Raw genomic sequence first — 13,945 nt, 5'->3', positions numbered from 1 at the left:
GTTTTTTTTGCCAATAGGTGCACCCTGGTATGGGGATTAGAAAAATAATAAAAATGAAAGCTCAATTTTTTTTTGTGATATTTTTGTTTCTAGGACCCATGTTCACCCTTAACTCTGTCCGTACCTCGCCCATTGGGCATCGTTAGCCCTCTATCAATTGTTTGAAATGCCGCTTTCGAGACTTTCCGCTCCCCTCATGGATATACTGCGCTATCGGACGTGAAGGAGGATAACTATATTTAAGTTTGCTAAGCAGTTCGCTGTTTTCCCCCCGCACCTGCTGCGGTGGCTCAGTCAGCTAAAGCGTTGCGCTGCTAAGCACGAGATCGCGGGATTGAATCCCGGCCGCGGCGGCCACATTTCGATGGAGGCAAAATGCAAAAACGCCCATGTGCTTGCGTTGTAGTGGACGTTAAAGAACCCCAGGTGGTCAAAATTAATCCGGAGCCCTCCACTGCGGCGTGCCTCATAATCAGAAGTGGTTTTGGCTCGTAAAACCCCCGAAAGCAGAAAGAAGGTTTTTTTTTCCGCGAGGCGGTGATTTTTAAACACCCTCCGAAGTTTTGCGATAGGTCAAAGGAGAACAAAAAAATGTCAGCCCTCTATCGATGGTTTGAAACGCCACTGTCGAGACCTTCCGCTCCGCTCACGGACAAACTGCACCATCGGACGTGAAAGAGGCGAAACTATATTTTTGCTTTCTAAGCGCTTTTTTCTCGCCAGGCGGTGATGTTTAAACGCGCTCCAAAGTTTCGCGATTGTCAAAGCAGAACGCAAAAACGGCGAGCGCGCTTCAGGAGATGGCAGATATCGCGATTCCGCTGCCTCTGTGGCTGATCTTATCGATACATCGAATAGCGGCGAGTCAGAGGACGCTGACTTTTCATCGGATGTTGAGTCTGAAAGCGACAACGATGCAAACCAGCCTGGAACATCAGCTGCTGCAGCCCGGCACGCCCAACTGTAGTGCTTGCAGTTAAATTTTTGTAGCGGAATACCTGTTAAATTAAAAGTTTTTATTTTTTCGGAGATAGTGTCCAATAGACGGCAAAACATTTTGTATATCTCATAATTTTCGTAACATTTTTTTTCTTAGATACAGGCATGTCTTGACAAACTTTGTGCAATTTTATCGCACAATCGTGATTTTAACAACTTAAATCCTTTTTGTGACATCTCGTTAATAAATCTGCTGAATTCGCTCGCTGTGTTTTGTTTTTGTTTTTTACTCTGGCGTTGTAACATCGAGTTCCCGCGGTTATTGAGCGCGATGTGTTCAGGTTTACCTGTGCACGCTTTACGCCGTGCTTGTTAATTTAGTTCGTAAGCGAAGGTTTGCAAGTTGATACGACCGATAAAACTACTATCCATACTTCCTATACAGTGCAGTCCACTTATAAGAATACCACATATTACGATATATTGGTTATAACGATGAGATGAGATCATCTTAAGCATTAGAGCTATGAGAAAGAAACCCATACAGTGCAGTCCACTTATAACGATATCGAGAAGAATGAGAAATCCGTTCGTTATAACAGATCATCGCTATATCTGGACTCCAAAAATAAAAAAAAATGCCGGACCTTTGTATATACGGCATTTTTTGTATATCGCAAGTGCCACTTGCGATAAAAGAATTTACATTGTAGAAAGTAGGCCGTGAAAAATAACTTTTATTTATACCTCTAAATAGCGTCTCAATCGTTAGGCATGCTGAAATAGAAATCTGCACTTGCTCTCGCGGAAGTTTCGGAATCACAACCGCCGTGTGCCTCGCGTCCACCTGCTGCGCGAACACTGGCGGCTATAATTTAGCATGCATGAATTCAATGAGCGACTCGATCGACAACGTTGCACTTTGGTTGAACCTCGGGGTCGGTGTCAAAGACGGGCCATTGTCAATCTCGTCATCACTGCTGCTGCTGTTGTCGCCTCCGTCGCACACTGCCGCCGTCTGTCGCGACAACGATCGCCCCGTCGGACATCTCTTCGCAAAACGAGGCAGCACTATTTGCACTCAGCTCCTCCATCGAAGCACCACCTATTACATAGTCAGTAGCGATGTGCTCCCAGAGTTCGATAATAGAGTTTTAGATTGGGGGGATGCAAGCATTGGCGCCCCTAATCTAAAACTCTCTAATGTCAGTGGCTTCCACCATGCTAGTTTCACCCATGGGGGTTTCTTCCTGGCGCACAAAGCCCGCCTTTTCCTTTGATCAGCATGGCCACTGCTTCTATAGCCTTCATGATCCTGGCGCTCGCGGTGTTCATAATCGTCGATATCATCGACTGCGCGAGCTCGTACTTCGAGTCCTGGAAAATCAGTTTTCTCTCAAGGGGCACACCTCCCGCTGCTTCTGTGGCGCGGTTCTGCGCTCGTTGAGAGAGAGTGCGGCAGGGAGCACAGGCGCCCCTCGCAAGAGGAGGTGTTGCCCTTGCTTATTGCTCTTCTTCCGCCCCCTCCTAGCGCGACTGCCGGTGACGTGGGCGGGATGTGCTGCGTGGTAATGGCGGCAGATACGAACTCATGTAGGCCAACTTTTTGCCCCGTCTCGGTTAAGGGCAACGTAGGAACGCAATTTTCACGATTATTCTGCATGAAAAACACCGCCCAGAAGCAAAATTTAAATCGTTATATCCAATATGTGGTGAATAACATATTGTTATATCTGGGTTTTTTTCTCATAGCCCTAATGCATAAGTTGATACTCTTTCTTGACTCATCGTTATAACCGATATAGTTATATGTGGTATCGTTATATGTGGACTGAACTGTATATAACAATATGTTATTCACCGTATATCGGATATAACGATCGAAATTTTGCTTCTGGGCGGCGTTTTTCATGCAGAATAATTGGAAAATATACGTTCTTAAGTTGCCTTGAATTGAGACAGGGCGAAAAGTTTGCCTACGCGAGTTTATATCTGCTGCCATTACTGCGCAGCGATTCTGCCTGTGCACCGATTGCGAAAGCCACGAGGAGCATCGCAAGTTGGTGTGGCGTGCACAAGATGGCGCCAACTGATTCGCGTCTGCGTCGCCGATGGTTGTGGGAGTGTCCATAGCAGAGGAGGGAAAAAAGGAAAGCAATAAGCAAGCGGCGCCTGCGCTCGCTTTACAATGACCCCACAGAACACCATCTCCCTCTTCCTCTCTCAAGGAGCGTGGAAATGCTCCGTGGAAGTAGCGGGAGGTGCGCTATGGGTGCGTCGACAAAGTGCAAAGCTGCGTCGCTTGACACAAAGCTACAATTTTTGTAGAAGAAGTAAGAGCTTGTGCAATCGATGATATCGGTGATTATGAAAACCGGGAGCGCCTCGATCATGAAGGCCAGAAACAGTGGCCATGCCGATAAACAGAAAAGGTGGGCTTTGGGCGCCAGGACGAAACCACCATGGGCAAAACCAACTCGATGGAAACCGCTGACATTACCGAACTCCGGGAGCATGTCGCTACTGAAGATGAAATAGGTGGTGCTTCGAAGGAGGAGTTTCTGGGTGCAGATAGTGCTGGCCTTGTTCTGCGAAGAGATCTCCGACGGGGCGATCGTTGTCGCGACAGACGCGAGCGTTGTGCGATGGAGGCGATGACAGTAGCGGCAGTGACGACAAGATTGACAAGGGCCCATCTTTGACACCGACCGCGATGTTCACCCAAAGTGCACTGTTGTCGATCGAGTCTCTCATTGATTTCATGCACGCTAAATTATAGTTGCCAGTGTTCGCGCAGCAGCTGGACGCGATGCACACTGCAGTTGTGAATCTGAAACTTCCGCGAAAGCAAGTGTAGATTTCTGTTTCAGCGTGCCTAACGGTTGAGACGCTATTTAGAGGTATAAATAAATGTTTATCTTTAACAGCCTACTTTCTACAACGTTGTTTTTTTATTGCAAGTGGCAAATTTGTTTTTTTCCGAACTACAATGTCTGGCCGCTGTTCCTTTTTTTTTTTCTTTTGTTACGGCAGTCCAGATGTAGCGATGATCGGTTATAACGATTGGATTTTTCGTTCTTGATATCGTTATAAGTGGACTGCACTGTACTCTAAAAAGATGTGTATGTGAACATAAAAAATATTAAAAAAAAAAAACCGAATGGGCTTTTGCTGCATTTTTAAACTTTTCACAGTCATTCAACAATATACAGGGTGTTTCAGTGAACACTTTCATAATTTAAGGATGCCTGTGGCAGATAGCCTAATTCTAGTTAATGAGCTGGTCTACCCGAAGAGGCGGACATTATTTGCACAAAAAATTGAAATGCATAATCGCCTAATTTGCAAAAATTCACTAATTAAGTTTTTAACTAATTACCTGATTGCCCATATTACAATTTACAAATTGTAGCCGTGGAGTTCGGAAGGCGGATCCACTTGGAATAAATTCTCAGAATGCCACCAGTTTCGAGATATTAATTCCCAAACTTTGCGGAGAAATGCATTGGTGTTCCAGTTAATTTTGTGCTTCAATGCCTGAAGCAACATTTTGTTAAGAAACTAACTGGAACGCCAATGCATTTCTCCGCAAAGTTTGGGAATTAATATCTCGAAACTGGTGTCATCCCGAGAATTCGTTCCAAGTGGATCCGCCTTGCGAACTCCAAGGCTACAATTTGTAAATTGCAATATGGGCCATCAGGTAATTAATTTAAAAGTTAATTAGTGAATTTTCGTTAATTATTTTATTATGCATTTTAATTCCTCGTGCAAGTAATGTCCGCCTCTTTGAGTAGACCAGCTCATGAACTAGAATTGTGCTATCTGCCACAGGTAACTTTTAAGAATTTTTGAAAGTGTTCGCTGAAACACCCTGTATATACCCACGACACAGAGTATCTCTTAAAAGCGTCTCAGAACAGCTACTAAATGCTATAAAAATCTTTGTCTACGAGAAGAATGAAAAAAAGTCAGTTTTGCCCAAAAGGCAAAGCATTGATTGTGATAGCAGATTAGCTGACAGCTATACGAAGTAAGGACAGTAGCTTTATCAGCTGTTTAAACTTGTAAACATTCGCTCACTAACTAAATTAACAAGCATGGGGTCATGCGTGCACAGGCAAACAAACACATCTGACTCGATGAGCACCGACACTCACTGTCAAAATGCTGCCGTGAGGAAGAGTGGCAGTAGCAGCTAGCGAATTGACGTTCATGCTGCCTTTCCCTTCAGCGTGACTAAGCGGCGAGAACACAGCACACACGAAGCTATGAGCCCTCGGCACACCTAGACCGTGTACTCATTGCAGAACACTGTCAAGATAGGGCCCACGTGACCGATTCTGTACTCATGTTAGATCGCTTTCAAGCTAACAGTCGCGCCATACGCAGCCGCCGCTGGAGTAGAACCCCCGCCTCCCGGTGCCTAGTGCCCAGTGGAAGACGGCGTGCTTCCTTCCTCCCTTACACGCTCGAGATTGATCCACCACCCTCGACTGAGCACCTACAGTATATGGGGCGTGTCATCGCACTTGGATTTGATGCAGAACGCCGACGGCGTAAATGCTCCAGGAGTGTCCATATAATTGTTATCGCTATAAAAGTAAGTCAGGGGTTCTGAAAGATGTTAGCAATGGTCTTTTGTTATTGACAGCTCTGAAAAATTGCCCATGATGAGAATTGTGGTGCTGAGACATTTATAGTCGAAATGTGGTGTGTCATAAGCACCCAGTGTGCATCATTGCCTTTGGTGCCGATTGTGTAGTGCATTGGACCTCAGCTGGGCCAATGGATGGACGACTCCCAGGGCTGTGCTGCACTTCAGGTCTGGACTCTTATCATCCAATGGATGGGCGAGGTAAATGCCTTACATTACACTGTCTTGTAGTTCTGAATTTTACGAAAATTTGTCTGGTCAAGTAACATGGTGATTAAGTAGTTGGGTCACTGACCAGTCAAGTTGAGGAAACAGATATTTCGGAACCTGTACGGGCTCTGATACATCTGTTTCTTCACCTTGACTTGGTCAGTGACCGTAACTACTTCATTACACTGTCTTGTGTTGCTTTCTGATAATTGTTTTTTCTCCCGTAAATTTTTTTACCTACATTACCTCTTTTGCCAGCAGAAATTTTCACAGGGCTTTGTGCAGCACTTACTGTAACTGCATCATCAGAAATAGGACTGTGTGAAAATAATGTTTTGAATTTGTGGCACAGTAAATTCTCATTAATGGGTAGGGAGGGGACAGGAGAAAAAATGATAAATTCGAGCAGTAGCACAGTAAAAGCTTGTTCATTCTAGTAATTTTGTTGACGTATTAGAGAAGGCCAAATCAAACGAAATTTAAATTGACCCAAGTCAAGAAAATATCTCCACACTTCGTTGTGTAACTACTGGGACACATGAAAAAGCATGCGGTTGCTTACGAAAGAAATGTGCTGTCAACATCACTTCATTGTCTTTATTTAAAGTTATTCAAAGTTACCTTTGATTGCTATTGTATGGTGACTGCTTTAAGTGGTGGTGCCATATATGTACGACTCAATGGACTAAAAAATGTTGGGCTTCATATTAAGAGACAGAAAGACAGCATTGTGGATTAGAGATATACAGTGGTAGCCAATATTATTGTTGACATTAAGAGGAAGAATGGAGGCCATGTAATGTGTCTTTGGTTACAGAATGGGTGCCAAGGGAAGGGAAGTGCAGTTGAAGATGGCAGAGAATTTAGATGTGATGAAATTAGGAAATCTGCACACATAAGATGAAGGTATTTGGAGATTGCTGGCAAAAGTCTTAGCCCTGCAGTGGACGTAAATAGGCTGCTGCTGATGATGCCTCTTCAGAACAAACAAGATTTGCAAATGAGCACAATGTGTGCTTCTTCTGTACCTATACTGTTTGTTTCCTCCTCTTGTTATGTGGAGTACCTCTACTTACTACAGTGTCCCTTGTTCCAATAAGCAGTGACTCAACAAGCTGTCTCGGCATCCTGTATGTACTTTTCACTCGCATTTGCCAAGCATTCCACATTCTTGTGCATTTTGCAGTCCCTTATGATTTCCTCTTGAATCGTTTTGAAAAATTATTCTTAGAGCTGTGGCTCACACAGGTTCAATGCCTGGCATGTAGCAGTGGCATTCTGATGGCTGTGGAAGCAAAAATGCTTGTGTGCCACATTGTACTGCATTTGTTGAAAGAATCCCAGTTCCTAAAAATTAATCCAGAGCCTTCCACTCAAGCGTCCCTCATCGTAGCCACAGTTGCGTTGAGATGTTGAACCTCATGCATCAAGGTATTTTCTCAGTATCTGCCTCGGAATGCTGCCTCGGTGAACGTGCTGCTGCGGGTGGCCAGCAAAGCCTTTGCCGCCTCTTCGCGGCCAGAACTGCAGCGCCAGGCCTTGGAGTCGTGGAAAGCACTCATCTCCACCTTCAAGCCCGGTCAGTGCATGCCATGTTCCTAACTGCAGTTGCTAGCCTTGCCAAAACCGAATTCATCGGTACTGCATTTCATCAGTGCAATGAAAGCCAGATATTTGTAGCCTTAGAGAGGTACACTGCAAGGTAATAACATTTTGTCAGTGCAAAATGTTCATAGTATGTCGCTAAAATGTTACAGACCCACAGCTACAATGGCTTTTTTCTGGCAGCTCATCACAATCCAATTTTCACGCAATTTACAAGAGCTGGTTCCGGGTCAGGGGAGACTCCCGAATATTTTTTGTGAAAGCAGTTTTTTTTTCTTCTGCAAAACTAACATTGCTTTCGTGTTCCTGGGGACTCGGACAGAAAAATATATTGAAAGTGGTCGACGGACATCCACTGGCGTTTTTAATAGAACACACCCTACTAGTGTCTGTCTTGCATTGATGTTTGTGGCAGAAAACAGTGGAACCCCATTGATATGTTGCTCGCTATTGCATTTTCTCTGCTGCTATGTTGTGTTTTCACGGTCTCCTATGACTCCTACATAATATTTTTCCATCTGATATGCTGCCATTCCATGATAACCCACATCTTGCATTGAGTTTGAATGCGGCGGTCAAATAAATTTAGCGGTGCAGACGTAAATTCGCACTTGCATGTTTTTGCTGCTTTCAGTAATGGCGTTGACTCCACCTTTGTCATCCTTGTGGATGGCTTTGAAGTGCGGAAAGTACGCAAGGGGGTCAAACGTTGCCTAATGCCGGTTTCCAAAGGCCATACTATGTCATGACACAGCAGTGTTGTGTGGTCAAGCATACCGAATGTATTCTGGCGAAGCATACCAACAATGGAAAGGGGCCATTCTTGGTATGTTGGTATGTCCCAAACGGGACAAGACTGGACCATCTGCGTGAGCCTGGCCTTTGGTGTGCTGCGACACCATGGACCCGAGCACAAGGCGGTTGGACCTTTCCGCGTGTCGCCGTGCGCATCTTAGTCGGTGTCTGGGAAAAGGGGTATCCTGGGGGTTGAGCCGATGCCGGGTGTTTGGACCTTTAAGGCCCCCCGGCAGAGGCAGCACACCCCTTCGACCTCTACTTCACATAGACGGCATCCCTGGGCTGACCCACCCAGGGGAAATTGGCAGTTGCCTTTTCCTGTCCTCCTCTTAAACCTTCGTCTTTCACTCTCACTTTCAATCTATCCTGTCTTCTTTTCACTTCCTTTCACTTCCAATTTCCCAGGCAGCTAGGATTAACCTTGTGTGGGTAGCCAACTTTGAATATTTCATATTTGGTTATAGTAGTGACGTACGGCTGGCGTCTGCATGTCTTGTGTTATCAGGCCCTGCAGCGTCCCCTTGTTGGGCTCCATGGTGGGTGGCTGGCGTTGCTGTTGAAAAATCCATATATAGCAAGTTCATTCCCCCCACTACCTGATCGCCGTCTGAAACGAGGGCGCACCGATGAAGTCTTCCAGTTTTTCGGTCGCCAAAGAGAAACTTTTCCCCGATTCCATGTGATCCACTCAGAAAAAACAGACAGATTTGTACGAACAATCTCACCTTTCCTTGTGTCAAAGACTTTGACTGATATTTTTGGACCAGGCTATATAAAGCATCTAGGATGGCGAGCGGTGATCTCCTCTTGTAGCTCCGAGACCAGAAACAGTACGAAAAACTGCCCAATCTAGTATCATTTGGAGATGCCCAATTAACAGTAACCCTGCACCGTACTATGAATACCACCCGTGGCGTTGTCTCGGGTGATGATCTGTTGCAGCTGAGTGAGGCTGAACTCCTGGAGGGTTTCAGTGAGCAGAATGTCATCAATGTAAAACGGATTAAAATGAGGCGAGATGGCAAAGAACTCCAGACCAGGCATCTGATACTTACTTTCATCTCAAGTGTTCTGCCCGAGTCTATCGAGGCCGGGTACATCAAGCTTCGTGTTAGGCCATACGTGCCAAATCCTCTTCAATGTTTCAAATGCCAGCAGTTCGGCCATAGTTCCCAGAACTGCCGAGGCCGCCAAACTTGTGCAAAATGCAGTAGTCATGAACACTCCTCTGAGTCATGTGAAAGCTCTCTACATTGTGTGAACTGTGATGGGGAGCATGCCGCATACTCGCGGTCGTGCCCATCCTGGAAAAAAGAAAAGAAAATAGTAACTGTTAAAGTAAAGGACAATGTAACTTTCAAGGAGGCACGCAGGCGGGTATTGCACCTGCGGAAAACCAGCTTTGTCGAAGTGGCACGTCGGGGGGCGGCTTCTGGCAGCTGTCCGGCTCACACAGAGTGAGCTGCCAGCGACGCCATCCGCCCCCTCGGCAGCTGCAGCTAGCGCTGCTCCGCCCCCCTTGCAGAAGGGGCCATCAATCTCCGGACCTCCAAGGTTTTGTCCTTCGAGACGAGGCCTTCACCGCAAACAAACCGCTCTCAAGAGCGGGTGTCCAGTGCTCCGCAAGAGCCGATGGACACATCTTGCAGCCAGACGGCGCAGCCAGCGCCAAAGGAGCGGCGAGAATCTCTCGACCACAAGACACACAGCAAAAACATTGTCTGCAACATGAACACACAGATACTACAGTGGAACGTTGTCGGGATATGGGGGGGTGCCCACGGCTCTCTGCCTCGGCACACCGAGCCCCGCGGTTGGCGCATGCCTGCGCATCAACCGCGGTCCGGTACAAGCTCGAGGAAACAATAGACGACAACCACGTGTACACTCGGAAAGCATTTATTACAACTGCAACTAACACTTCGAGCAGGCCAGCTAGCTATAGTTGACATCGCTGAGGGTTCCCTCGAAGAGAATAATACACTAGGTAAAGAAGGGCTTCCGACTTACCAACTGGGGAATACGGGGGGGCCGCGGCAAGAACGCGGTTGACTAACCACGTGCGGGAATACGGGAGCGACGGCAGAGACTTCTGCCGTCGCCGCTTGCTGGAGACCCAAGAGACCCGGGCGATATCAGCGGGATCTCACGTGACCCACCCGGTGGCGCTGATAGCGCTTGCGATTCCCGCGCGCCGCCCGCGGAAGGAAAGTTTCCCCTCTCCCAACTCTCCCTGGCACGCATATGCGCTTGACGCGACGTTCGCTGCCCGTGCGGCGGTTATGGGACCCGAGGATTCCCACATCCCTCCACCCTTAAATATTGCCCTACGGCGGAGAAATCGCTGGAACGACGGCATTGACAAAGTATCCGGGCAGATGCGATGGTAAACTCCGGCAGGAAATGTCCGAATCCACGTTGATAGGCAGCACTGTCCTGTGTGGCGGCCGTCACAGTGGTTGACGATGACGGGGGCTGAAGATGGCTTGCCCTCAAGATGCGCGCCGCAATGTCCACCCGGGAACAGCGGGTCAGGACTTTCTCGAAGCGGCGCGCGCGCATGCTCGATGAACCTCGCACCGACGCATCCTCGTGGGAGTGTATGATGGTCGGCCTCCCTCATTGTGGCTGCCATGTGTTGCTGCATCGGGCCGCGAACAGGGAGGGGCCGAGACAGCAGGCAGGGACGTGGACCATGGCAGCAATAGCAAGTCGAGGCGGCTTCACTCGTTCTGCAAAGTCGCTCAAATGCACTCCACGAACACTTAGAATTAAGGCAGTAGAGGCCGCCGCAGCGTCGGCCGTCTGACACGATGCTGAACAACCCGTCTACCGCATAGCTTTATGCGGTAACGAGAAAGAAAAACAATCCAGTTCGTTTGAATGAAGTTATTCGCTTCGACCGAATTTTTCCGGTCCGATACAGCGTGAAAGTGTGCGATGCTCGTATGAACAAAGCGCTCTCTGGTCCCCCGAGATTTCGGTTATTCCGCCCGCAAAATATTCAAGTTCATCTGAACAAAATAAGCTTTCTATTTCGAACAAGGTTTCTCCGCTCGGCGAGTATAGTAGAACTAGTGAATCCGGTTGCACCCGCTAAATGTCACGGCATGGTCGTCTTCCAACATGCGACCGGCAGCTCCGCAGAGCCTTAGGCCTAATCGCGTCCATGACGGATACCAATGCCACAAAAGACCCATAAAGGGTTCCAATGAGCCGCCGCGAGGAGATGCAGGCCTAGCTAAGTGGTCCCCGCTCGCTGCTCAACCCACAGCTTCCGAGCAGACTCCTGGGACTGCGCCCCGCTGACGTCCTAGCCAGCGTTTCCGGCGCCCGGCTCCCAGAGCCAAAGATACAGAAAGGAGGTTATTTACATATGTACAGGGAAAATCGACCACCGCGTCGGTTGCTGCACTCACTCGCTTCGGGCGTACTCTTAGGAGAAAACTTGCTGTAAATCTCAGCATCTACACGAGTTCGGCGACACTGGCGCAGCGTTAACTCGCACTCAAGAAAGCACACACAGATCTAGCTAGCAATCACGCTTTCGGTTGAGGCCTAACGCTGGGCCGGACAAAGCCTTCAGGCTTCCTCACATCCGAACCGATCGTTGTCCCATTCTCCAAGAGCTTGCCCCACGTTGGGAATGTCAAAATGTCGGGATACGTGGGGAATGCCAACGGCCCTCTGCCTCGACACACCGAGCCCCGCGGTTGGCGCATGCCTGCGCATCAACCGCTTTCCGGTACAAGCTCGAGGAAACAATAGACGACAACCACGTGTATGCTCGGAAAGCATTTATTACGACTGCAACTAACACTTCGAGCAGGCCAGCTAGCTATAGTTGACATCGCTGAGGGTTCCCTTAAAGAGAATAATACACTAGGTAAAGACGGGCTTCCGACTTACCAACGGTGGAACACGAGGGGGCCGAGGCGTTTGCCGCGGCAAGAACGCGGTTGACTAACCACGTGCGGGAATACGGGAGCGGCGGCGGAGACTTCCGCCATCGCCGCTTGCTGGGGACCAGAGAGACCCGGGCGATATCAGCAGGATCTCACGTGACCCACCCGGTGGCGCTGATAGCGCTTGCGATTCCCGCGCACCGCCCGCGGAAGGAAAGTTTCGCCTCTCCCAACTCTCCCTGGCACGCATATGCGCTTGACGCGACAGTTCGCTGCCCGTGCGGCGGTTATGGGACCCGAGGATTCCCACAACGTCAGAGGATTACTTCGTAACCTCGACGACACCACAGAACTCATACATAAATTTAATCTGAAGGTGCTGTGTGTCCAAGAAACACACTTAAAGTCTACACAGTCCAACTTTCTGAAGCAATATGCCATTTTCCGTAAAGATCGTGAGAACGCTTCTGCCTCGTCCGGAGGTGTAGCCATAGTTGTAAAGAAGTCTGTTGCTTGCCAACAGTTTGTCCTGCACACGCCTCTCGAGGCTGTATCTGTGCAAGCAATTTTATTCAACAAGCTTATAACCATTTGCTCCATTTATATACCACCCAATCATCACCTCAGTAAAACGGAATTTTACAGCCTCATCGACCAGCTTCCAGAACCATACATTATCACTGGTGATTTTAATGCTCATCACACTCTTTGGGGACTCGCGATGCGACACGAGAGGTTGACTAATTGAAAACTTTCTTGTTAACCCCGGTGCGTGCCTCTTCAATAAGAATGAACCAACATATTACAATATCCATCATAGTTATATTCATCAATAGACCTGTTGATTGGCTCTGCCTCACTTTTCCCTGATTTAGAATGGCGTGATATTAAAAGCCCATACAGAAGTGATTTCCCAGTAACCCTAAACTTAGTAACCGAACATGACTCCCTTCCGCATGTCCCATGCTGGAAACTGGCCTCAGCTGACTGGGAACGCTTTAGGGAATCCACGTACTTATCACGAGATTTTATAAATAATTTTAAATTTAAAATCATTATTCCGAGGCCTTCCTAAAGCACAAACAAATCGCAGAATGCAAGGCTATCAACCACAAATGCAGGCTGAACGAACCCTATAACGTGCCTTTTAACATCGCCGAGTTGAGAGCCTCCTTGAATACATGTACTATAGAGCTCTGCACCTGGACCTGACGGGATCATGTACAATATGATTAAACACATCCACAGCGATACTCAAATAACTACTCGCACTTTTCAATCATATATGGGCTGCCGGGTACCTACCTAGTGCATGGAAAGAATCCCTTGTCGTTCCGATTTTGAAACAAGGTAAAGACCCCACATTAGTAACAAGTTACCGCCCAATAGCCGTCACAAGTTGTATTTGCAAACTTTTTGAAAACATGATGAACTGTCACCTTGTACACTTCCTTGACTCAAACAAAATTCTTGATCCATATCAATGCGGCTTCAGAGAAGGACGGTCTACAACCGACCATCTCGTGCACATCGAAGCAAACATTTGTGATGCCTTCATACATAAACAATATTTCTTATCCGTGTTTCTAGATATGGAAAAGGCATATGATACAGCCTGGCGTTATGAAATCTTGCACGATCTGTCGGCAATTGGCATTCGCGGTAATATGTTAAACATTATTGAAAGCTACCTACACAACCGCACATTTCGGGTTAAAATAGGTAATGGACTGGTCGCGTCCATTTGTACAGGAAACTGGTGTACCCCAGGGAGGCGTGCTCAGTTGCACACTCTTTATCGTCGAAATGAACACGCTTCGTGCTTCGTTGC

General features: G+C 47.6%; 1 protein-coding gene across 5 annotated transcripts in view; it reads left to right on the top strand.

The window, feature by feature from the left end:
- LOC119441339 (telomere-associated protein RIF1) overlaps positions 1-13,945 on the top strand; it is a 198,948-nt gene that overhangs the window by 19,826 nt on the left and 165,177 nt on the right. For all 5 annotated transcript variants that reach the window (XM_037705955.2, XM_037705956.2, XM_049661157.1 and 2 more), the window contains exons 7-8: positions 5,705-5,797; positions 7,250-7,385. In XM_037705955.2, coding sequence (XP_037561883.1) covers positions 5,705-5,797; positions 7,250-7,385 — 229 coding nt within the window. The remainder of the gene's footprint in view (positions 1-5,704; positions 5,798-7,249; positions 7,386-13,945) is intronic.

Source organism: Dermacentor silvarum, chromosome 2, assembly GCF_013339745.2.
Source record: "Dermacentor silvarum isolate Dsil-2018 chromosome 2, BIME_Dsil_1.4, whole genome shotgun sequence".
Classification (NCBI taxonomy): domain Eukaryota; kingdom Metazoa; phylum Arthropoda; class Arachnida; order Ixodida; family Ixodidae; genus Dermacentor; species Dermacentor silvarum.
The sequence above is the reverse complement of the archived record's forward strand: the minus strand, read 5'-3'. Positions and strand labels throughout refer to the sequence as shown.